General features: G+C 45.0%; 1 protein-coding gene across 1 annotated transcript in view; it reads right to left on the reverse strand.

Annotated features, from left to right (window-relative positions):
* The window catches only part of ACAD9 (acyl-CoA dehydrogenase family member 9), a 41,388-nt gene extending 15,078 nt beyond the window's left edge, over positions 1-26,310 (reverse strand). Inside the window, exons 1-6 of the mRNA XM_029916177.1 lie at positions 26,109-26,310; positions 20,411-20,504; positions 6,241-6,342; positions 2,641-2,747; positions 1,573-1,673; positions 492-570 (exon numbers count right to left, since the gene is read on the reverse strand). Of these exons, the coding sequence (XP_029772037.1) occupies positions 492-570; positions 1,573-1,673; positions 2,641-2,747; positions 6,241-6,342; positions 20,411-20,504; positions 26,109-26,255 (630 nt within the window). The 5' untranslated portion in view covers positions 26,256-26,310. The remainder of the gene's footprint in view (positions 1-491; positions 571-1,572; positions 1,674-2,640; positions 2,748-6,240; positions 6,343-20,410; positions 20,505-26,108) is intronic.
* Between the last annotated feature and the right edge of the window lie 450 nt (positions 26,311-26,760).

The raw sequence follows: 26,760 nt of genomic DNA on the forward strand, positions 1-26,760 counted from the left end.
AAAAAGAAAAAGGTATGAGACAACTAATGGATCTGGAATGCTGACAGGAGAGAAAGAAATGAGCAACTGGTTTTTTTAAACAGTCTCATCTGGCCAAGACACACGCTTGAATCTTAGGGGTGCCACCTGGGGGTGGCAATGCTGACGGAGAAATGGGGCGGGCTGGCGGCTAGTAACTGCTGACACCGGTGAGGCTCTGTGAAGGCTCATCACACTACACTATAGCCCGTGTCTGGAATTTTGGGTGCTAGACTGAAACACACACAGCCCCGGCGCAGGGAGGCTAGGCAGAAGCGTGGAGACTCCGGAGGCAGGGCCCTCGCTTCCAATCCTTGCTCTGCCCAAGCAGACACAGGACACTCGCAAGTCACCTCAGCTGGAGCCACAGCTGCTGCCCCCCCCCCCCCGAGCGTCAGCAGTCAAGACAGAAGGTGTACATGTGTTATGGTCCGCGGGGTGCGGAGGGGGCCAGGGTGGGCTGGAGGCGCTACCTTGGAGCCGTTGAGGATGTAGCACTTCTTGTCCTCGCTCAGCGTGGCCCTGGTCTGGATGGAGGCTGCATCACTCCCACTGCAGAAACAGACACGCGGCTGGAGAGAGCAGTGGTGGGACAAATAGGTTTCTGGGGGGCTACAAATGGAGGGTTTGGTACTGTAATATGGGAGCTGGTAAACTTTTAAAAATAAAGGGCCAGATAATAAACATATTCAGCTTTGCAGGCTGCTGGCCCCCACCCCCACCCCCACCCCAGCCCTGCCACTGTGGCCCACAGGCAGCCACAGACAACCTGGAAACAAATGGCAGGCTCCAGGAAAACCTTTTTTACAAAAACAGGCGACCAGCAGCCCAGCTTCATCACATCAAAGTGTGGGGCGCCCGGGTGGCTCAGGCAGCTAAGCGTCCAACTTCAGCTCAGGCTATGATCTCATGGTTTGTGAGTTCAAGCCCCGCATCGATCTGTGCTGTCAGCCAGAGCCTGTTTGGGATTCTCTTTCTCCCTGTCTCTCTGTCCCTCTGGCTCCCCCCCCTCAAAAATAAACAAAAAGAGTCTGAAACAACTGGCCTAGGCTTAAAAAAAAAAAAAAAAAAAGCATGGCAGTGAAAACCACCAGGGCTTAGGTTTAAACACAGGGATGTGTGCACAGAACCGGCTCATCTGAGCTCCCGTGAGGAGGGTACCCCCGGCTCCCAGGTGAGGGGACGCAGGATGGAGTGTGGCAGAAGTGTCCTAAGCCGCCTGTGTGACCTCGGACTGAGGACACTGTCTCACAGAACAGAGGCTCCTAATATGTTCAGTGGGGACAATACTGCTGCCCTCACACTTGCAGAGTTGCTCAGAAGCTGAATGCTGGGCCCACGTGAGGTGTGCCGCGGCAGGTGTGGTCACGTGGGTTATCTCACTCCTAAGTATCAATGGGGCAGAGAAAGAAGGTGAAGATAAAGAGAGCTGGCAACAAAAGTTGCTGAGTGGACTCTGTTAGAGAGGAAAGAAAGAAAAGCCACCAGCTGTGAGCCAAAACCCACAGCTGTCAACCTGGGGCACCCTTGAAGGCTTCTCAGAGGCAGCCGCACCTGGACGGCTCTGTCAGACAGAAGGCGGCGATGTGCTCTCCAGACGCCAACCTGGGCAGGTATTTGGCTTTCTGTTCCTTGCTGCCAGCCAGGATGATCCCCTAAAACCAAACACACACACGCTGCTGTCAGCCGTTGGGGAACCAACATGTGCTCTGTGCCTGCAAAACGTGGACCCTCGTGGAGGACACACTTTGCGCCCGCGGAGACACACGGAGCCCAGAGTCAGCAGCCTCGGCCAGGAAATGAACAGTGGCCGATGAGAAGGGAGTCAGGCCACTAAGGAGGCCCCCTTGAGGGGCACGCACCGCAGGGGCCTAAGCCAGCATGGCTTTGGGGTCAGATTCAGGTTGTCGTCACCAGGCTAGGTGGCCCTGGGCCAGGGAGGTCCCTGCTCTGGGCCTCCATCCCATCAACCGTGCACTGGGGACACTCCCACCCACTGGAGGGGTTTGGGGTGATCCCATGTGAAGCCATGGACTGCGTATGAAGGTGTGCAGCTGGCGTCAGAACCATCCCGAGCCTTCTCAGTTGGAGCGCTAGGGAGAAGTCGGCTCCTCCCACTGAGGACTGCTAGGGTTGGGGGGCAGGCCACACTGCTCACCTGGCCCCCTTCACTTTCTCCACAGAGCAGAGACAGCCTGATTCCTGGGATTGTCACTGAGAGTGACCGCGGACCAGCCCTAAAATGCTCTGAGCCCAGGGGTAAAGACGCCATGTGCACAAAAAGCGCAGGGGAAGCGGGGGACGTGCTCAAGCCCCTAGTGACTCAGGAGCTCAGCAGGAGGGGAAGTCAGAATGTCTGATGTGGGCCTCAAAGGATAGGTCAAAGTCTATGGGGACAGGAAGATTCCAAGGGGAGGGACAGTGGGATGGAAGCACCACTACCCGTGTGGGGACGCAGCCCAGCCAGGGTGGCCAGAGAAAGGAGGCGCCACAGGGCCCCTCTGAGAGCTGACACAAACCCGATTCAATTCCTGGCAAGAACGAGCAAGGTTCCAGCCTCAACGGGCACTGTGGGAACCCAGACCAACAGAGAGCATCAGACAGAAGCCCTAGACACTTGACCTTGAGGCCAATTGCCTGGTGTGCTGCTAGGGTCACAGCAATCGAACCGTCAAGGCTGACGATTTCTCCCAGACGTGCATACATGGTGTTGGAGAGGCCCAGGCCACCTGAAGAAAAAACAAACCAGCTTTACTTATGGTCCACACTCCAATTCCTCCAGTAAAGGCAAACGCCTTGGCCATCTTTTCTGCTGGTAAAGTAATACCAGATCACCATTGTAAGAAGTCATAGTAGAGAAAGATAGAAAACAAAAATTACCCATAAACTTACCAAAGCATTTCTGTGTACATCCTTTCAGATTTTTTTAGGCATAGAAGCATATATATGTATATATTTTTATCATAAAAATACAACATTTACTACAAAAAGAGTACCTTCACAAGCGTTAAATGATTTAAAATGCTGCGGGTGTCTTCCGTCTCACACTCAGACTTTTATACACACGACAGTGGTCGTGCGCGGCAGGGCAGGCCCCTCGGCCTCAGTGTGACCGGCATTTTGGGAAGGATCAGTCTCTGCTGTTCCAAGTACCACAGGATGTTAGCAGCAACCTCGGCCTCCACCCACGAGATGCCGTGAGCTCTCCCTGCCCAGTTCTGACCACCAAAGATGTCTAGATGTTGCCAAACATTCCCTGGGGAGGGACATCACCCTGGATGGGAGTCGTCCTCTTGGAAAAAGGCAAAGATTAAAAAAAATTTTTAAACTCCACTGAACTTATGTATCTTGCATTTCATCCTCAATTCTCAATTGAATCTCAATTTCGAGTCTTAAAAATGACTAAAATCTCTGGTCATGCTGCCAGCCTGCAGCAGAGCTGGGCTCTGAGTTTGGGTAGGGTCCTGGCCCTGGAGTCCCCCCGCACGGCCCACCTGCAGCAGGTGCTGTTCACACGTAAAGGGAAGGGCAGCCCGGCCTGAGGCGTGGTGCACTGGGTTCAGTGCCCAGGGAAGCCTGGAACTCCACAGTATCCACCCCTGCCTCTGTTTCAAAGGAAACAGTTTTGTCCTTACTCATTTCATATACTGAGGGAGCCAGTGTTGTTTACAAGGCAAAACATTCTGATGCTTTTCCCCTAAGTATTACTACAATGGTGGAGAGGACAGATGACAAGTGGGCGGAGACTGCCGGCTGGGGAGGGGCTGAGGCAGGAAGCAGCCACACACTGGGCAGCACACAGGGAACTGGGGGAGAAATCCAGGCTCATTGGCAAAAGGGGCCCCGTTTTCCAGGATGGTGGTTTCTAGCCAGTCTTCAGAATACTCCAGACTGGGAACGTTTCCCTCGAAAGTTTGGGGCACACACACATAAGGCTGTCTTAAATTCCCAAGAAAGGATAAAGAAAAAATAAAACAGAAAAAGTCCCAAACTCACCTCAGGAAAGACCAGAGAATAGCACATAAAACAAAATGAGGAGTGAAGTGTTGCACAAGTTCATGCCAACACCCCCCCATACCCACTGGCACAGAACACACGCACAGGTACAGTCATGCCCCAGAGTGACACAAAGTGCAGAAAAAATGAAGTACTTGTCAACAATCAAGAGGGGAAATATGTATTATTACTAACCTGGCTATGTCTAGAGGCTTTCTTCTCCAATTATGCTTTCTCCAAGCACTTATTATTATTATTGTAGCTATTAGCTCTTTGGCCCTGTTTTAGTATTCACCGTGGACTACACACCACGGGGGCCAGTCTCCCTGTCCCTGGTGAGCTCTGACACGGCCACACCTCTGAGGCTGGGCAGAGCTCAGTCCCCCCCACCACACATGGAGGTGACTGACATCTGCAAGGAGCCCAGGGACATGGGGCCTCGCGCTGCCACAAGGGGCCCACAGCATCACCGACAGCATCTCTGCTTCCACACACAGGCAGCTTTTACACACTCAGGTATGTGAGGAGAGCTCTTTCATAAGTGACACATGACAACTATTTAACCCCTTAATATGCTGCAACAAACAAACATAGAAACACACACAAAAACTCAGGGTTTGCAAGGTCAAGCCCTGTCTGGGGCTCTGTGCTGTCAGTGCAGAACCTGCTTCAGATCCTTGGTCTCCCTCCCTCCTTCCTGTAGTGCGCATGCAGGCTCTCACTCCCCAAAATAAATAAATAGCATTTAAAGAAAATAAGCCTCAGAACCGGGGCACCCGGATGGCTCAGTTGTTTGGGTGTCTGACTCTTGGCTTCAGTTCGTCATGATCTCAGGGTTCATGAGTTCAAGCCCCATGTCAGGCTCTGCACTGTTAGCTTTGAATTCTCTCTCTCCACATCTTTCTCTGACCCCCAAAATAAATAAACAAACTTAAAAACAAAACTACACACACACACACACACACACACACACACACACACACACACACACGTCTCAGAATAATCAGGGATTGCAGTAGTTGGTCCTAAATGTTCACATTTGGTCTCAGACCGGACCAGCTCCAGACTGGGTACCAGTGGAAACTTATTCCGCAGATGCTGGGGCCCCCAGGGGTGCCCAGCTCCAGAGGTGTGAGAAGAACAGCACAGGTCTAACTGTAATCTCCGGAGAGGAACCAGGTAGGGAGACAAAATGCCAAGAAAAGCTCCTAACTTCAGCTCTATAAAACTTAACTCACGACCTGGTTGGAAAAATGCTCAAAATATTAAACGTCCAAATGACCAGGAATTGGGCCCAGGTCCTTAAAGCACCACCAACAGCTCCTAGCAGATCAAAGGGGGAAGCAGCTCCAGGGCTACAGAGCAATGGGCGCAGGGTTCAGGCCGTGGAGCCTGGAGCCACACTTGGATGTCAAAGGGGACTGAGTGTGCATGCATCCACACAGACTGTATTTTGTTCATGTGACACTTTCTCTATTCCTTGCACCCCCCTTCTTGCCTGTCCCCTTAATCCCTATAGAATTTAGATTACCCACTCTAGATGAGGCAGAAGAGAGGCAGCAGTAGTAACTGACCAAATCTCAGAAGGCAGAATTACACAAGGATCTTGGGAGAAAGGCAAGCATTTTCATTTGGGGGCTAAAAATATCACAACGATCCAGGAAAGACAGGGGCAGTCCATGTTCGAACATTCTCAGTGATGTAATCTCCTATCTCCAGGCACCTGCCTCCCAGAGCCACGTGCCCCATTCCTCTGCACCAGGACGGGAAGCACCTGAGCTCTCCCCGCACAGTGTCCCTCCAACAAAAGGGCTCGCAGCTCCAGGCCAATTCCTCTGCAGGGAGACCAAAGGGCCTCGCAGTGGAGGACACAGAAATCAGCCAATGAGGCTCGGAGATAGCACAGGCCCCCTCTCTGCCCTGCAGGGACCCAGAGAGCATGGCATCCTGATTATCCCGATTATCCACATCAGATGAGCAAGCACAGGCCTCAGCAGCTCTTCCCGCCCATGAGCCCCTTAGGCCACACACTCACCAGCCAGCTACCCCAGAAGTACTCCATGATGTGGGTTTTGTACTCATTCCAGCACTTTCAGAGCCTGATCCTGGACATATTGCACTCCAAGGCCACGCTTCCCAAACAGAACCCTTTTCTGGGGCAAATATAGAGTGTTTTCCTAGAGGCCAAACCAGCAGAGGGAGTGGGGGGGTGCTTCCTTCACTTACCATATTCTTCTGGGACTTGCATCCCAAAAAGCCCCAGGCTCTTCAGCTTCTCTAGCGTTTCTTCTGGGATTTTTCCCTCGCGGTCAATTCTTTGCGAGTCCACTGCCAACAGGAAAGATTTTGATTAAGCAAAAGAGCAGCTATGTTAACACACATGATGCTTCTCCCAGGGCCAGAAGCTGCAGAGCGAGTTGTCTTGTCAGTTACTCAGCATGGGTGCAAGTCTGCCTAATTAATCAGCCCAGCCAGCACTTGATCTTGAAAACTGACCAGCACCATGTAAGTGTTCTGTATCTGGGTGCTATTCACATGGGTATATTCACGGAGTAAAACTACAGCAAATTATACAACATAAACTTTTCCGAAGGCATACTATACCTGAACTTTTTATTACCATTACCTTCTGGAATATTAGAAAAGAAGTATGCAACTGTCCAAAAATGTGAGGCTAGACAGCCAAATCCTAGGCACTATCTGGGCCCCCATCTACCTAGTTTCCAGAAGCCATGACTCTTTCACTACAGCCCACAAGTCTGAGGGTGGCGTCATCTGTTGAACACCTACTCACTTCCCTTAGAGCAGAACAGAGCACCCACTAGCATTAGGTCAATAATGGTGCACTTTGTATTTACACAATTTTGCCTGAAGCAAGTGAAAGTGTTCTTTCAAACTGTCAACAAATTAAACTTCACTATAAATTAAAAAAACTACCATAACCTATACTTGGGAATTTAAAAACTTTTTAAAATGTTTTCTTAATTTATTTTTGAGAGAGAAAAAGACAAGAGCATGAGCAGGGGAGGGATAGAGAGAGACAGAAACAAAATCTGAAGCAGGGTCCAGGGTACGAGCTGTCAGCACAGAGCCTGAGGTGGGGCTCGAACCCCTGAACCATGAGATCATGATCTGAGCCCAAGTCGGCCGTTTAACCAACTGAGCCACTTAGGCGCCCCTATATTTGGGAATTTTTATGCACATGGGTCACAAATGAGAAATACGGATTCCCCCAAAGAGTCCAAACCTCACATTTTTTATTATCTTTTTTACAACTTTACTGACATATGCAAATGGCCTATAATAAACTGCACATATTTACAATATATAATTTTTTGAGTTCTGACATCTGCCCATGAAACCACTCCCACCAAATAAACTAAGTAATAAAAATGTTCTTCTCCACCACAAGTTTCCTCAAGCTCTTTTGTGACCAATCCCTCAGTCCATTTCCAACCCCAGGCAGCCACCAATCACCTCGTTCTTGTCTGTAGGTTAGCTTGCATTTTTGAGTTTTATGTAAGTGGAATCACAGCATGTGTTTGGGGGCTGGCTTCTTTGACTCAGTATAATTCTGAGGTTCATCTGTATGGCTGCACGTATTCAACATTCATTTCTCAATATTCCATCGTATGGGTAAAAACCAGCTTTCCCATTCACCTCTTGATAGACATCTGGGTGCTTCTGGGAATATTCATACTCAAGTTTTCGCATAGCTCTGTCTTCATTCCTCCTGGGTCATGGTTCTGGGGTGGAATGCTCGGGCTATTCGGTAGAGCACAGGTACTAAGCTGTCAGGATCTGGGGAGACCTCTGCTTCCACGGAGTAACAGGGACTGGAATCATCTCCTTGCCACAACGCACTAAATACACAGGGCGCTGGGCATGGCACGCAGGAGGGCACCATGTCGCTCGCAGAGAACTGGCCCTAGACCATGAATTCTCCACAAGGCTGAGGGCATGCCCCGAGGCAGAAAAACACTGGGTCTGCCTCTAGGGTGGGGCAGCCAAAAATACCTTTTTAATGTATAAAGACCAGAAATACAAATAACACACAAACATGTATGGTACAACTGTGGCATTAACATTTCATTAGTAGGATGTAAATAGGGGGAAATGGCTGGGAAGTTCTGGAGAGGGGCCATCATGACCACCTGCTGGGAAACACTGCTCTCAGGGCTGACCTGCCTCCACTCACCAAGACTTAAAAGCAAAAGTGAGGCTTGACCAAAACCAATGACACCACCAGCATTCGAGGTCAATATCCCGGAGGGAACTCTGATGCAAAAACCCTCAACGGAACACGAGCGAGTACTGAATTCAGTGATATAATAAATGGGTCAGTCATTATTTCAAGCGGGATTTACCCAGGGATGAAAAGACGGTTCAGTATCTGCAAATCAAGGTGATACATCACAGTCAGATAAAGGATAAAAATCATGATCATTGCAATAGATCCAAGAAAAAAAAAGCACTTAATAAAATTCTACATCCATTTCTGATAAAAACGCTCAACAAAGTAGGTATAGAGGGAACTTAACATAATAAAGGCCACATATGACACATCCAGAGCTAAGTGTGAAGCTAGCAGAAGTTGGTTAGCGAGGTTTACGAGGTTTACATGGAGCCCACTTGGGACTCCCTCCCCCTCTCTCTCTTCCTCCCCAATTCATTCACATGCACACTCTCTCAAAATAAATATAAAAAAAAATAATAAAAAGCTTCTGCACAGCAAAGGAAATCATCAATAAAAAGGGCAACTTACTGAATGGAAAAAAATATTGGCAAATAAGAGATCTGATAAGGGATTAATAGCCAAAATATATAAAGAACTCAAAACTGCATGTCAAAAAACAATCCAATTAAAAAATGGGCTGGGGGGGAGGGCAGGGGGCTCCTGGGTGGCTCAGTGTGTTAAGCATCTTATTTCCACCTAGATCATGATCTCACTGTTACTGAGTTCGAGCCCAGCATTGGGCTCTGTGTCTCCCTCCCTATCTTTCTCCCCCTCTCCCACTCATGCTGTCTCCCTCTCTCTCAAAAATAAACATTAAAAATAAATAAATAAAAATAGGCAGATAATGTGAATAGACATTTCTTCAAAGACAACATACAGATGACCATTAGACCCAAGAAAAGATGCTGAACATCATTAATCATCAGGGAAAAGCAAATCAAAACCAAAATGAAATATCACCTCAGACATGTCAGAATGGTTAGTATCAAAATGACAAGAAATAACAAGTATTGGCAAAGATGTGGAGAAAAAGGAACCCTGATGCACTGCTGGCGAGAATGCAGAATGGTGCAGCCACTGTGGAAAACAGTATGAAGGTTCCTCAAAAAATTAAAAATAGAACAACCATACAACCCAGGAACTCCACTTCTGGGTATTCATATTGTAAGGATGCAGGTCTGATTCAGGTTTCCCCTTTGACCTTGAAGGCCAGCTAACACCATTAACATTTCTGGGGGCGGGCCTAAAGATGGAGGTTAAGACTAGTCATGCCCTACCTGAGGGTTCTGGGTCCACTCTGTAATTGGTTAAAGTAACTGTCAATGATGTGATGCTATAATGATTGGACCCCTGTACCTGTGTCACAATTTCCTGTAACTCCCCTTCCCAAACTCATAAAAGGCCCTGCCCCGCCATGTTCGGGGCTTGCTCCACGTGGATCCAGTGTGTTGTTGAAGTCTGTGAGCCCGAGTTTAGTCTGGCCGGGCCTAAATTTGTAATAAAGCCCTTTGCTTTTGCATGTGTGATTCGGTCTCCCAGGTAATCTCTGGTTTCTTGGGGTGATATTAAAATCTGGGTACAACAATATGAAGAAAGTAAAAACACTAATTTGAAAAAGTACATACGCCTCTACCTTTACTACAACCTTGTTAACAAAGGCCAAAACAGAAGCAACCTAAATGTCCATCAATAGATGAATGGATAAAAAAGATGTGGTATACATACATAAAAAAATGAAATCATGTCGTGTGTGACAACATGGATAGATCCAGAGGGTATCATACTAAGTGAAATGAGAAAGACACAGAAAGACCGTATGATTTCACCTATACGTGGAATCTAAAAACAAAACAACCAAAACAGACACAAACTCACAGACACAGAGAACAATAATGGCGGGTGCCAGAGGGGTGGGGGAAGGGAGGCAGAAGGAGGGGAAGGGAATTAAAAGATACAAACTTCCAGTTATGAAAAAAAATAAGACCTGGGGATACAATGTACAGCATAAGGAATACAGCTACTAATAGGTACCAACTTTGTATGGTGACAGAATCTGGTGTACATGAAGGTTGTATCACGATGTTGTCTATCTGGAACTAATATATTGTGTGTCAATCACACTTCAATTAAAAGTACAATAATAAAATAAAACGATCACTTAACTATAAAATAAAGGATAAACTGGTCCCCAGGCAGTATGAAATAATCCAATTTAACTCTGTTGTTGTGAATAATAGAATAGGACCCTCCCTTGTATTCAAAATATTTTTAAGAGGCATTATCAATAGTGTCTAGAGACAAGTTTTTACTTGCAATAATTTTGGTATGTAAATAGGAATATTTTCTCTCTCCTTCCTTGTTAACTGGCACATAAAATGCCCACATTTCCTACTGTGCTCTCATGTGTACTAAAAAAATGATTTCAGACAACATAGGAACATGATGAAGACACTTTAACTTGCTCTTTGGGTAGTGGGGGAGAGAGCAACCCTTCAGAGGCTCAAACTGTCCCCAATTTGCCACGTCCCAGGACAAAGCTTAATATCAAACACATGCCTGGCACCAATGATGCAGAATCCACTGTGACTGGCACCCAACAGAAAACTACCAGGCACCTAAAGAAGCGGGGAAATACGATGGACAGGCTGACAGCGAAAAGAAACAACAATCAACTGAATGTGACTCATAAACAGAGATAGTAGACAAAGACATTAAAAGAGCTATTATAACTATATTCCAAACGCTTGAGAAAGTAGAAGAAAATACAAGCATGTTAAGGAGACATGGAAGAAATTGACACAGGTTGTACTTCTAGACATGAAAACCATGGGGTGGGATGACCAGCAGGTGAAACGTTGGAGGAAATGGCAGGGGCGCCTGGGAGCTCAGTTGGTTAGTGGCTAAGTTTGGCTCGGGTCATGATCTCTCATGGGTTCAAACCCTATGTCAGGCTCTGTGTTGACAGCTTGGAGCCTGGAGCCTGCTTCGGATTCTGTGTCTCCCTCTCTTTCCCTTCCCCTCCCCCACTCATGCTCACTCACGTGTGCGCTCTCTCTCTCAAAAATAAACAAACATTTAAAAATTTAGAAAAAGTAGACAAACATAAAATCTTTTTTTTCCATTAAAAAATTATACTGGGGCACCTGGCCAGCTTAGCTGGAAGATCATGCAGCTCTTGATCTTGGAGTTGGGAGTTTGAACCCATGTGGGGTGTAGAGATTATTTAAATAAATAAAACTAAAAAAAAAAAAGCCTTTAAAAAAATAAAAAATTACACTGAAAATAACAGCATCCAGAAAAAGTCCTAAAAATAGAGGTGATGGCTATATGATCCTGTGAAATACTTTTTAATTTTTTAATGTTTACTATTATTATTTTTTAATGTTTATTTTTGAGAGAGAGACAGAGACAGAGTGCAAGTGGGGGAGGGGCAGAGAAAGAGGGAGACACAGAATCCAAAGCAGGCCCCAGACTCTGAGCTGTCAGCACAGAGCCTGATGTAGGACGTTCAACTGACTGAGCCACCTAGGTACCCTGACAATATGAAATACTTAATGCCACTGAATTGTACATTTAATAAGGATTGAAATGGTAAATTATGTTATGTATATTTTATCACCAGAAAGAAAGAAAAGAAAAACAGCAAGGTATTGTAGGGTTTACAACATAGAAATAAAATGTATGCAACAATAGTCGATGAACTACCAAAGCAGAAATGTAGGGTTCTCACAGAATATGTGAAGGGACATAATAATAGCTCAAAATAGACTTTTATAAGACCTATACACCATAAATTCTAAAGCAACCACTTAAAAAAAAAGAGGTATCACTAATAAATCCACAAAAGAGATGAAATGGAAATATAAAAAATATTCCATTAATTTGAAAGAAAGCAAAAACAGAAGAAAAAGGGAAGGCAGACAACAATGGGCAAATAAACAACTAGATGACAGATTTAAATAGACCCAACTATATATATCAGCATTCACATTAAAACAATCACATCAAAAATCAACTAAAAATATAGACAATCAGATTAGATTTTTAAAAAGATAACATTTGACTATGTTGCCTATAAGAAATACATATTATTTTAATTTTAAACTGTCATTTTGAAATAACTTCAGATTTAAAGAAAAGTTACAAAAATAGTACAGAGTTCCCAGATACTCTTCACCCAGCTTCTATGAGAAGCTTGTTGAACCACAGAAAATTCTCAAAATTAGGAAATTGACATTCATACAATATTACTAACTCACTTATAAAATTAATTTCACTTCTTGTCCATTAATATCCTTTTTCTGTCCCCGGATCCTACCCTGTATTTAGTGATCTCTCCTTAGTGCTCTCTAGTCCTTCAGGGTTTCCTGGTCTTTCAGGATGATACTTTCGAAACACTGATTACTTTGTAGAATGTCCTTCAATCCAGGTTTGCCTGATGTATTGACATGACCAGACCGTGGCTGTATGTCCTGGGCAAGACTATCACTGGGGTTATGTGCTCTTCTCATGATTTGGTACATATTAGTTCAGAGGTACATGACGTCACAAAGTCTCACTACTGGTGATACTAACCTTGAATACTTGTGTAAGGTGGTGTTTGCCAAGATTCTCCATATGAAGGTACTATTTTCCCCTTTGTAATTAGTAAATGTCATAAGAAAAATACTTTGAGATTATATAAACCAACTATTTCTCCTCATTAACACTAGCATCCATATAGTGGAACTTGGCTACACCAATTTTACTATAGTGTGTGCTTCATGATTATTTCATGTTTCTACAATCATTTCTATGCTTATTAAGTGGATGAGAAACCCATCTGGAGGATAAAACAGAAATCAGTCAAGAGGATGAACAAAACATACCGTATGTACTGACACCAATCACAAGACAGCTGCTAGGACACCTGGTGGCTCAGGTGGGTTGGGCATCCCACTCCAGATTTCAGCTCAGGTCATGATCTCCTGGTTTGTGAGATCGAGCCCCACACTGGGTTCTGTGCTGCAGTGCAGAGCCTGCTTGGGGTTCGTGCTGTGTCTCTCCCCTACACATGCTTACACTCTCTCTCAAAATATACACTAAAACACACACACACACACACACACACACACACACACAAATTGGAGTAGCAACACCAGGCAAAGCAGATTTCTGAACAAATACTATCACCATGGATAAAAAGGTCATTTCATAAGGAGTCAACTCAACATGAAGATAAATAATCCTGAATTTTCATGCACCTGATAACAAAGCCTCAAAAATATATGAAAAAAACCCTGACAGAAATGAGAAGAAAAAAACCCACACAACCATGCCGGAAAGGTCAACATCCTTCTCTCATTTACTGATGGAAAGTCACTAAAATTCTTGTAAGAATACATTAGATTTGGACAATCTATTTGTTCTGACATTTATAGAGTATCCAACCGAACGATAGGAGAATACTCTTTTCAAGTGCACATGGAAGGACACCCACAAAGTAGACAATGTTATAGCCATCAAACACATTTCAATAAATTTAAGAGGACGTGAATTATACAAAGTTCTCTGACCACAATGGACTACTTTCTAGAAATAAACGATGGAAGTATCAGCACAAAGCCTACAAATGGGCTTTAAGGGTTTTAAGGGAATAAAGGGATAAAAAAAGATTATAAAGAACTTCAAGTCAGTAAGCCCAACAAGTTTGGTAAAATTCCTTAAAATTTATGAAATCAAAGTGCACAGAATAAATTAATCATCTAAATAGCTTAAGTCTATTAAAGAAACTGAATTAGTTAACTTTCCCATTAAAAAATTCAAGGCTCAAATGGTGTCACAGGTGAATTCAGCCAAATATTTAAGGAAGAAATAACACCAACTCTACACAAAGTCTCACAGAAACTTGGAGAGGAGGAAACACTTCCTGATTTAATCTAAAGGCAGGCCAGCGTTATTCTGATTTTTAAAAAATCACCAAAAATTAACTACAGACAAATATGTCCAGGAACACCAATGCAAACATCTTTAAAATTTTAGCAAACTGAACCCAACAATATAAAAAAGCATAATGCATCACAACCAAGTTACTAATTATCCTGGAAATGTAAGACTGGTGCAGCAATTAACATGTAATTTACCATGTCAATTGACTAAAGACAGAAAAGTCATCATCTTAAGAAATGCAGACAAAGTATTGGACAAAATTCAATATAATTTATGATGAAAACTGTCAGCAAACTAGAAATGGAAGAAACCTCCTTTAATCTAACAAAGAGTACAGCTAACACTGCACTTAGTGGTTAAAAACTCCTCCTCCTCTCCCTAAGATCAGGAACGAAGGCAAGAAAGTCTGCTCTGACTATTCATATTCAACAGGATACTGGAGAGTTTAGCCATCACAGTAAAACAAAGTAGAGAAAGGGAGAAGGGAGGAAGGAAGCTGCCCTAACCAACACCACTGTCTATGCAGACATCCTCCAGGACCTCCTCCAAACCTCCAACACTAATAAATGAGTTTAATAAGGGGTTTCTTTTTGGTTTCCTTCTAGCTTTTCTCTTAGCATTTCCATTTTGTTCCTACATTCTCGACTTCCTTCACATCTTCCATTGGTTCTCTGAGCATCTTTAAGATGGCAGGTTTAAAGTCTTGGTCTAGTAGGGGGCGCCTGGGTGGCTCAGTAGGTTAAGCGTCTGACTTTGGCTTAGGTCATGATCTCACAGTTTGTGAGTTCGAGCTCCACATCAGGCTCTTTGCTCTGCTTCAAATTCTGTGTCTCCCTTGCTCTCTCTGCCTCCCCTGCTCACTCTCTGTCTCTCTCTGAAAAATAAACATTAAAAATTATAAAAAAATCTTTGTCTAGTAGATCCTCCATCAGATCTTTTACAGAAACAAGTTTCTATTGTTCCATTGGTTTGGTTTTGTTTTGTTTTTCTTTGAATAGGCCATTTGTTCCTCTTTGTATGCCTTGTAATTTTTTGTTTACTGGACGTTTGAATCTGATAATGTGGTAATTCTGGAAGTCAGACTTTCCCTCTTCCCCAGAGTTTGCAGGGTGTCTGCTTTTGCTTTTTGTTCTTTTTAATTGAATATATTTGATATGTAGCATTGTTTAAGTTTCAGGATACTACATGTTGAATTGGATACATTTATATATCGCATAAGATGGCCATTGTAGTCTTAGCTAATGTTTCTATTACATCATATATTTGTCATTTGTTTTTCATGGTGGGAATAAGACCTAATGACTTAGCACATTTGGTGTTTATAATATAGTTTTGTTGTCTATAATCACTACACTGCTACAGATTTATTTATCTACTAGTTGCAAGTTTGTATCTTTAAACATCTCACCTCCTGGTAACTCTGTTCTACTGGTTTTGAATTTGGCTTTTTTAGATTCTATATGAAAATGATATTTTACAGTACTTGTCTTTCTCTGACTTATCTCATTTAATATTACGTCCTCAAGGTCTATTCATGTTGTTGCAAAAGGCAGGATTGTGTGTGTTTATATATACACATAACTCACACCTTCTTTATCTATCCATCAGTTGATGGATACATAGATGTTTCCATAGCCTGGCTACTGTGATTAGCGCTGCAATAAAAATGAGAGTGCACATCTCTCTGATATCCTAGCTTCATTTTCTTTGTAGATATACCCAGAAGTAGAACTGATGGAACCTTTGGTAATTTTCTTTTTCAAGTAGGCTCCATGCTGTGCATGGAGCTTGAATTCATGACCCTGAGATCAAGACCTGAGCAGAGATCAAGAGTCAGACACTTAACCGAGACACCCAGGTGCCTCCGTAATTCTATTTTCTTTTTCTTTTCTTTTTTTTGGGGGGGTTGGGTGGGTGGGTGGAGAGGGCACACATGAAAGTGGGGCAGAGAGAGAGAGAAGTTGGGGCTTGAGCTCACCAGATGTGAGACTCAAACTCCCGAACCGTGAGATTATGACCTGAGCTGAAGTCAGATGCTTAATGACTGAGCTGCCCAGGCACCCCATATTTTCAATCGGGGAACAACGATACTGTTTTCCACAATGTCTGAAACAGTCACATTCCTATCAAAAGTGTGCACGGGTTCCCTTTTGTCTACATCCGTGTCAATACTTAATATCATCTTCTTGATGAGAGCCATTCTAATAGGTGTGAGGGGACACCTCACTGTGGTTTCGATCTGCCTCTCCCTGATTTCTGATGTCAGCTACCTCTTCATGTACCTGTTGGCCATGTGTATGTATATCTTCTCTGGACAAATGTCTATTTAGTTCCTCTGCCCTGTTTTTAATTGGATTGCCTGGGTTTGCTACTGAGTTGTAGGAGTCCTTTATGCATTTCTGATATTAACCCCCTTATCCAATACAGGGTTTGCAAATATTTTCTCCCAATTCTTAAGTCATGGCTTCTTTTGTTGTGCAGAAGTCTGTAAAGTTTGCTCTAGTCCCACATGTTGATTTTTGCTTTTGTTGATTGTTCTTTTCATGTCTGGTTTAAAAAAAAAAAACTGCCGTTTTTAAAACATGCCAGTGATCAGCCCCAGGTCTACATGGAAGGCCTTCTGAGGTCCTTCCAGTCTACCCCTGCCCCTGGGTGTAAGGGGGACTTTCTAACTCCCTCTGAATACATGGTTGCTTTTGAATGTCCTGGTCTCCAATCTGGCTCCCAAAAGAGGAAAAAGAATAATGAAGAGGGGACAAAACAGACACAGCATCCCCTGACCTGTCACCTTAGCCACAAGGGTGAGGGTCTGCATCAATGAGAGAAGGTGGAAGAGTCTCTGCCTTTTGGTCTGTACCTCCGTGGTCAGAAGCAGTGGTCAGAGCACAAATCCTAATGTGTGAGGGCCAAGGTCCTGCTGTGGCCTCTGGCTGCCACAGGCCGTGCGCACGCTCAGGAGTTGGGGCCGGCAGTGGAGGGCAGGCAGCTGCTCAGAGCTTACTGACCAAAATTAACTGCAGTTTTACTTCCCAAGATCCCTGGAAATCGCAAGCCTTTAATGGACTCCAGAGTCTCCAAAACAGAGACAGCGCACAGATCCCGCCCCTGCTGCCCATCGGGCGCAGACAGAGTCCTGGTGCTTCCTACCATGCTGCTACTGTCCCGGAATTCTCTGGTCCACTGGTTTTTGGCCAAGGTACCGAGGGAATTAAATGGGGAAAAAGATAATCTTTTCAGCAAATATTGCTGGAACAACGGGATAGTTGTATGCAAAAATATCCTCAAATGTGACCTCACATCATATAAAACAATAACTGGGAAAAGGATCATAAATCTGAATGTGAACAGTTACAAACAGAAACCTTCTAAAGTAAATATAGACAAAATTACCAAGACCTTAGGTTTGGCAGATTTCTTAACATAAAATACAAAAAAAAGATGAACTACAAAAGAAAAAAAAATTATACTTAATATTAAAACCTTTGCTCTTTACTTAACAAATATTCTTTTTTTAAAGTTTATTTAAGAGGGGGGAGGGGCAGGAAGAGAGGAAAGGGCAGAGAGCATCCCAGGCAGGCTCTGTGCTGTCAGTGCACAGCCTGATGTGGGGCCTAATCTCTTGGAACTGTGAGATCATGACCTGAGTCAAAAATCAAGAAAAAAAAAAAAAAAATCGAACCCATAAACCGTGAGATCATGCCCTGAGCCGAAATTGGACGCTTAATTGACTGAGCCACCCAGGCACCCTTCATTTTATCTTTTTAAAGAGCAAAAGTTGGGGCGCCTGGGTAGCTCAGTCAGTTAAGCATCCAACTTTGGCCCAGGGCATGATCTCACGGTTTGTGGGTTCAAGCACCGCATCAGGCTCTGTGCTGACAGCTCAGAACCTGGAGCCTGCTCTAGATTGTGTTTCTGTCTCAATAATAAATAAACATAAAAAATTAAAATCAAAAGGTAAAATGAAAAGTCAAGCCACAGCCTGGAAGGAGAAAAATTTTTGCCAAACATATATTGGACAGAAAACTTGCACCTAGAACTCAACATAAGACAATCCCATTTTTTCAAATGTATAAAATATCTGAAAGACATTTCACCAAAAAAGATATACAGATGGCAAATAAGCACATAAGATGCCTAACATTATCAGGGATTAGGGAAATGAAAATTATAACCACGATGAGCTCCCACAACACACCCACGAGAATGGCTAAAATTAAGGACTAGACCATATGAAGTGTTGGTGAAAATGTGGAGCAACGGGACCTTTAATACACTGCTAGTGGGAATGTAAAGTGGCAACCATGTTCGAAAACAGTTGGTGGATACTTAAAGTTAAATGTGAACCTATTTGTAATTCAGACATTCCACTCCTTCAATATTTCCCCAAGAGAAGTACGCCAGACTCACAGAAAAATATCCACAGCATCTTTTGTGATAGCTAAAATCTGAATGCATAATGAATGTCAATTAATAGGTGAATGAATAAACAAACTGGAATCAAAGTTACACCGAAAGCAGCCAGAAAAAAACATATGTAATGTAGAATTCCACTTAAAGAGAATTCCAGGAAATGCAAATGAATCTACAATGACAGAGAACATATCTCTGGTTGCCTGGGGACAGGGGATGAAAAGGGCAGGAGAAAACACTTAGGGGTAACGGATAGGTTTACAAACTTAATTGTGTTGATGGTCCCCTGGGGATGCGTATATATGAAAATTTATCAAACGTTACACTTTAAATATGTGCAAATTGTAAATCAATTATACCTCCATAAAGCTTACAAAAACCCTGACAAATCACCTGGTAACAGTTTAAGTTAAAGAGCAAGGAACTAAGAAAGGATACAAGTAGGAAGATAATCACTAGAACAAAAACAGAAGTATTTCTACATAAGATATTTATATACAACAAAGCAACTTTTAAAACTAACAACACTTAGTGATGCAAAATTTCCCAAAATGTGCAGGGGTGGGGGTGGGGAGGACTACGACACTTGCAGGGAGTCCGCAGGGCCAAAGCTACTTCAATAATGGTAAAGTTTTCTTTGCCTCTTTAATTCTATTTCTGTCATGAGTATACAGTGGGGTTTTCCAGGGACTACATGAAATCTATCATAGATTAAATATGGAAACAGTTCTGAGAATCCAGCTAGATTCTGGTATCTGTTGCATATAACAATAAGGCAAATATTTTAAAGACCTGCAAAACTGTAAAACCATGCCGCTCCTATTTTTTGTTTGTAATTAAATATTAGGGGCACCGAGGTGGATCAATCAGTTGAGCGATCACCTCTTGATATTGGCTCAGGTCATGAAACCAGGGTCATGGGATCGAGCCCTGTGCTGGGCTCTGTGCTGCGCATTGAGCCTGCTTACGAATCTCCCTCTCTCCCCACCTGGCCCTCTCCCTGCTTGTGTTGTCTCAATAAATAAATAAATAAATAAATAAATAAATAAATAAAATAAAAATGAATAAAAATTTAAAAATAAGTAATTTTAAAAAGGAAATAAATATTATTTCTCATTTAAAATATTGTTTCTGTTAACATGTAATGGGCTTTTCATAATTTTAAATAAAGTAATAAATGAATATAATATTTTTAAAATTTCTGTTTTAGTCTCCTAGCAAGGCACAGGTTCACAGACAAAATCTGCATAGAGAAGAACTCTCCGGGGTGCTCAGGGCTAGAGAAGTCCTCCTAGCAATCAACCACCACTCAGCTCCCCAGAGAGCTCTGGCCACCAGCTCTGAGGGAGGGACCCCATAGGTGACACCGGCGCCCCCACCCTGAGGTCTGCAGGCTGCCGGACCATTCCTGGTTCATAATGAGCTAAGAGAGAGTCAATCTTTAAAAACCTTTCCAGTATTTTTACATTGCCGCTCAACCAAGCACATGATCAATGGATGTATATTTTGTAGCTCTTTGGGGTTTTTTCCCTTCATTTTTCTAGTTAGGTTATTGTAGTTTACAAAAGTGTTGGTCTGCAACAGTTTGGAAATGTTTAAAAGTAATCCTTCACCACAGATACATTGAGAAACACTAACCTAGACGCCTTGTAATTAAATAGCAATTGGGATGATTCTTAAAGCAAACATTATCAACAGGTACTATTTCTCCATGATTTAATGATATTCAAGATAGCCTTCCATACATATATTGCTTCCAATGTAAATATCTAAATAACTGTCTGTAAAATGGAAATTAGTAATGATAAAGGTCATACATACCCTCTTCAGTGAAGAATTTTTCTACAGGTCCCACAAACTGATTGATTTCATTAAGTTCATCTTGGCTAACTTCCGGAAACGGGAAAACTTCTTTCTAAAAATGATAAACATTTACTAAATATTTGATTGTTAGCAACCTCCCAGAGAGGTAATATCAGTCAAAATGGAAGGAAACAGGGCTCCTGGGTGACTCGGTTGGTTGAGCTCTGACTCTTGCTTTTGGCTCAGGCCATGATCCTGCAGAGTGTGGAGCGTGCTTCTCATGCTCTCTCTGCTCCCCTTCCCCGTTCTCTCGATCTCAAAAAAAAAAAAAATTTTTTTTAAAAGGGAGGGGTACGAAACAGAGTTGCTAGATTCTGTGTCCAATGGCAGGGCATTACTCAGGGAAGAAATCAGAACGCAAATATCAGAACACAAATTGCAGAACAGGAATTGTGTATTAGACTCCACACAGACCTTCCTTTCAACTTGAGCAGGTTTATTCTTGATTTTAATCAGCTTTCCCAATCAGTAACAAGTTATGCCGAGTGTCCCACAAAATAAAGAGCCGTAACACTGCAAAGCCTGGGCTTTGCTCCCTGATTGCAGCCTGCTGACTGGGTGACCTTAGCCAAACCCCTTCACCTTTCCAGGCTTCATATCCCACCCATAATGTGAGGGTAATATTCACTCAGCGGCGTCCTGCGGACTGTCAAAGGGACCAGACGGGAAAGCTCTCTACTCAAACGTAAAGTTCTACCCTGGTTATTCTGGGAATTTAAAGGCATCACGCAGACAAGAATACGCTGTGGGGACAAGGCCTCACATCCCGCCTCACACTGGCCCCCAGCCCTCCGGTCCAAGGGCATCTGCTTCCTGGAGGGAGGCCACTGCTGGTGGAGCCAGATCAACCCGAGTCCAACAGGCACATGTGTGACCAGGCCCTTCTCAGACTCAGGGTCTCTTCGGTTACCGAGGACCCTTCAGAAGGTGAGGCTCAAAAGAGAGGTGTGTCCTGAGACTCCAAGTAACCGTGACGATCTGTATAAGCTACTGGCTGAGCTCCGAGTCTCCGTCTCAGGCTGTCAGGTGGCCCATGTCTCCACTGGCCCAGGGCTCCTCGTTGGGTCGTCACTCTGTATCACCCAAAATCTCCTGCTGCCCCTCAGCTGCCGGCACAGCACAAGTACTTGGACTTGGTCTCGCAGCGGCTGAGAAGTGAGGCCCCAGGTCACCGGCTGCCTGCCGGCAGCCAAGAGCACCTCCCACCAAGGGTTCAAGAAAGGTCTCTGCAGAGAGGAGTCCTCCATCTTCCTCTCCAGCCCCTTGTGTACCTCGTCAGCCCCGGAAGCCTGTCCACTCAGCCACATGCTCCCAGGTCTGTGTTCTCCTCTCCGGGCCCATGATGCCAGCCTTGTGGTGGGTCCCTATCCAAAAGGGACAGCAGACTTATAGGAATTCCTGTCCCCTACCCCAGGCCATTTCCTACCCTGCCCTCAAGATGGTCTAGAAGGAAAATATGCTGAGATTTCCATCCCTCTACAGTGTCTCAGAACAAAGCTTAGCAGAACATGGGGAGGCTCAACCTAGGTCCTTTCCAGCCCCATTAACGCCCATGGGCTTTGTGGATGAGGCTGTGTTAGAAGATTATTCAGTTCTGATACCACGAGCACATCACGGGAGGACAGAGAACAGCCTGGCAGCTGGCGGGCCTTCACCTATAACTGAAAACCTTTGGATGTGGGTTTGCAGGGCTGCTCCAGGAAGAGAGCTCTCAAGTGCCTTTCCGATCAGAGGTCTGACAGCACCGCTCAGAAACCGAATGTGGGGCCTCACAGGTGTCAGCCTTAATTCCTAGTCAGCAGTTTCTACATTTCTTAAAGCAGCAGAACCTGTTTCTGAAATAAACCAACTACAGAAGCCGAATACGTAAAATAGGTACATGCAAAGCCAGTCTGGTGAAGGCTGCAGACGGGAAGGTCCTCCCCACGTCTCCCGTTCAGCTCCCCACCGTCCCCCATCTCAGATGCCATGTTTCTGCTCATGCCCCAATAATGCCGTGAGAGATGAGCGTGGCCTGAATCAGGGCGGCAGCGGTGGAAGGGCTTAAAAGTCGTCAGATTCTAAGTATATCCCAAAGGTAGAGAAACAGGATTTGCTGTTGCCTTAGACATGGATTAAGAGAAGAAGAGGCATCAAAGGAGATTCCAGGTGTTGGGCCTGGACAGAGCCACCAGAGCAAGACTGGGCGGAAAGACCAGGCACTCCATTTTAGATAAGCTAAAGCTGATGTCATATGAGAGCTCAAAGTGGAGCTTTTGAGTATAAAGGTAGAGATCAAGAGCCAAAAGTTCAAGGGAGAAGTCTGAGCTGGAGAAATAGATCTGAGTCACCAGGCTATTGATAGTATTTAAAGCCACAATACTAAATTAGATTAAAGGAAGAGCTGTGGATAAAAAGTCTATAGACTGAGTCTCAGAAAACCCCAACTTTGAAAAAACAGACTCATAAATACAGAGAACTAATGGGTGCCAGAGGAGAAGGAGGTGGGAGAATGGGCAAAATGGGTGAAGAGGAGTGGGAGGTGCCGGTTTCCAGTGAGGAAAGGCACGGCACAGGGAACGCTGTGAATGGTGTTCGAACAGTGCCAGACGCTGACAGACGGCAGCCACGCTTGTGATGAGCCTGAATACAGACTTGTCAAATCACTATGTTGTACACCTGCAACTAATGTAACACTGTGTGTCAACTATACTTCACTTAAAAAAACAGATACACCTGAAACTAATATAACAGTGTTATGTTAACCATACTGTAATTAAAAAATAAAAACAATAACAAAATGTTAGGGGAGCCTGTCTGGCTCTGTTAGTAGAGCATACGACTCTTGATCTCGGGGTCATGAATTCGAGCCCATATTTGGTGTAGAGACTACTTAAAAAAAGTTTAAAAGAGGACTACCTTACAATAATCACACTACTGGGTATTTACCCAAAATATACAAAAATACTAATTCAAAAAGATACACACACCCCCATATTTACTGCAGCATTAGTTACGAAGGCCAAATTATGGAAGCAGTCCAAGTGTCCATCGATAGATGAATAAAGATATGATATATGTGTACAACAGAATATTATTCAGCCATAAGAAAATGAAATATTGGGGCGCCTGGGTAGCTCAGTCAATTGAGCATCCAACTTCGGCTCAGGTTGTGATCTTGCTCATGGGTTCAACCCCCGTGTCAGGCTCTGTGCTGACAGCTCAGAGTCTGGCGCCTGCTTTGCGTTCTGTGTCTCCTTCTCTCTTTGCCCCTCCCCTGCTCATGCTCTGTGTCTCTCAAAATAAATAAGGAAAGGAAATCTTGCCATTGGCAACATGGAGAGAGCCAGAAAGTATTATGCTAAGCGAAATAAGCCAGAGAATGGGGCACCTGGGGGGCTCAGTCAGTTGAGTGTCCAACTTTGGCTCAGATCATGATCTCATGGTTCATGGGTTTGAGCCCTACATCAGGCTCTGTGCTGACAGCTCGGAGCCTGGAGCCTGCTTCAGATTCCGTGTCTTCCTTTCTCTCTGCCCCTACCCTGCTCACGCTCTCTCTCAAAAATAAACATTAAAAAAAATAATAAAATAAAAGCCAGAGAAAGACAAATACTATATGATTTCACTCATATGTGGAATTTAAGAAACAAAACAAATGAGCAAAGGGAAACAACAGAGAGACACAAACTAAGAAAAAAACCTTTAACTAGAGAATAAACAGATAGTTACTACTGGGGATGTAGGTGGGGGGATGGTTAAAATAGATGACGGGGATTAAAGTGTACACTTGCCATGATGAGCTCTGAGTAATGCTTAGAACTGCTGAATCACTATATTGCACACCTGAAACTAACATACCGCTGTATGTGAACTATACTGGAATTATAATGAAAAACTTAATTTAAAAAATAAGGAAAAAAATTCCCAACTCTGACTGGGCTAGTCAGACTGGTCAATGTTCAGAGGGTAAGGAGCCAAGAAAAAACGAGCAAAAGACACGGAGAAACATTAGCCAATGAAGTGAATAGGAGAGCAGGAGATAACTGTTTTTTTGTTTAGAAGCCAGGAGTGGTGACCTGTGTGTCAAATGCCAGTGATGGGTCAAGCAAGAGGAGAATATACCACTAGACTGGACAACATGGAGGTCACTACTGATCCTGCCTGAGAGCAGTGCTGGCAGACTGTGAAGGACAAAAGCCCAAACAAGATGGGTGCAAGACGAAGCAGAGAGGAAACAATCACCAATGTCGATGAGAAAGGCAAGAATTACTGGATCAGTGAAAGCCCCTGAGTAGGCGAGAAGGCAGGGGCTCTAGTGATGAGGCTGGTCTTTGCCAAGAGTACATAGTTTATCCACAGTAACAGAGTGCAGATCATATGGGCACACATGGGGTCCTAGGAGGGGCAGACGTGGTGGGGGTTCTCAACCTGACTTCCGGTACTTTCTCAGTGAGACAAGCAGCAAAGTTGACAGGGGAGAGTGAAGACTGGGGAGGTGGTGCAAGAGGCTTGGAGAAAGAGAAGCGTGAAAGATCTGTGGGTTGTTTTCACCAAGGTGCTGGAAGGCAGGAATCCCAGGACTGAGCACCCAAAGGCCCCAGGTTCTGGGAAAAACAGTTTCTCAAACATTAAAACCTGGCTTTGCACTTCTTGGCAAGGTGAACTACTCCGAATTTCAGCTTCTGCTCCTGTAATGCCTGACTGATCAGAGGGATAGTCAAAAAGAAAAACCAGGGAGTAACCCCTTAAACAGTATCAGCCAACATTTCAGCCCACCTCAAAGCATTTGACACAAATGTTTTCTTTGCTTTACACCGCACTTTGAGAAGTGGGCAAGTACTACTTCCACTATTTTGTAGATCATCACCCTCAGGGACGGGAAAGTGAAGTGACTAACCAAGGTCACACAACGAGTGAGTGGTGAAGCCAGAGTTAATTACCTACCCTGCTGCCTCTGCATCTGCACAGTACCTGACAGTTTCAAAAGCATTTCCACGCACTATAAATCTCACTATACAACACATCCCTGTGAGGCAGCACATATCACTAGCTCCACTTTCGGGCTGAAAGAACTGAGGCTCAAAGTTACAGGACCAAGGACTAAGGTCAAATCCACTAAGAGGAGAGCGAATGAGTGCTTGGTAATGTAGCAGTTACTACGGACAGGGTTATACGGCCTTCGGAAGGGAAGGGTGGTGAAGGCAACTTGAAGCCAGGCTGCCGAGGAGCCCTAATGACAGAGGGACGCGCTGGAAGTCAAGCCGTGAAAGCTAAGGGGCCCCTGAGAGCGGACGGAAGAGCGAGAGCGCCAGGCTCTGAGCTGTGTTTTACGAATCACAGCGGAAATGCCGCACATTCCGGGTCCAGAGCGCTGGGTCGAGGGTTGCTTAGGGACCACGTCGCCTTAGGGTTTCCCAAATTGAGCTAACAAGAATTAGCTGGAACATCTGTCAAAACCACAGATGGAATTCTCAGGACCCCGTACCCTAGACTCTTCCCCTTCCACGGAAAGGTTCTAGTGGGACTCGGGAACTGGGAGCTTTAGCACGCACCCCGCCCCGCCCCGACGGTATCATCTGTCAGCCAGGTCTGGGGACTCTCACTTCTACCCCTCTTTTCTGCTAAGGGGCAAAACGCGGGAAGCAAGAGGGCAAGGACGACCAGGGCTCGGCGTTACCTTCTCGATTTTGCCCAGGAAGAGCTCCTTGGCGAAAGCTCGACTCGGCGGACTAGTGCGGAGCAGGCGCCGGCTCACAGCCGAGGCCACCATGGCCCGGCAGGCACGCGCCGCCGCCGCCCCACGTAAGAGCGCCACCGCGCTCATGCCGCCAGACGTTGTTCGCGTCGCCCCTCGGCCAAAGCCTCCTTCCTAGCGCCTCGGTCACGTGAACATGGCTCGCGTCTCCAGATGACGTCACCGGCCTGAGCCTAGCCGCGGGCCCGCCCCGCGCCGCCCGCCGCCTCTGAGCTTGCGCGGCCATCCGCCTAGGTCGGGGAGGGAAGCTGCAGGGGCGGGACGGGTCCCGTGGTGGCGGCTTGGTGCTCTGCTGGTAGCGGCTGTTGCAGGGTGTGTTGCAAGGTGTTTGTTTTCAAGCACCGGTGGGTGGTTGCGTCCTTGCCAGGCGGGAGAGACTTCTCGGGGACCCCAGGCTCCCTCTTGCCAGTCGCGGCGATGAGGACACCGCATAAGAAAGGAAATGGGGGGCGCCTGGGGGGCTCAGTCGGTTAAGTTGCCGGCATCAGCTCAGGACCTGATCTCACAGTTTGTGGGTTGGAGCCCCGCGTGGGGCCCTTTGCTGTCAGCTCAGAGCCTGGAGCCCGCTTCGGAT

This window comes from Suricata suricatta, chromosome 12 (genome assembly GCF_006229205.1).
Source record: "Suricata suricatta isolate VVHF042 chromosome 12, meerkat_22Aug2017_6uvM2_HiC, whole genome shotgun sequence".
Classification (NCBI taxonomy): Eukaryota; Metazoa; Chordata; class Mammalia; order Carnivora; family Herpestidae; genus Suricata; species Suricata suricatta.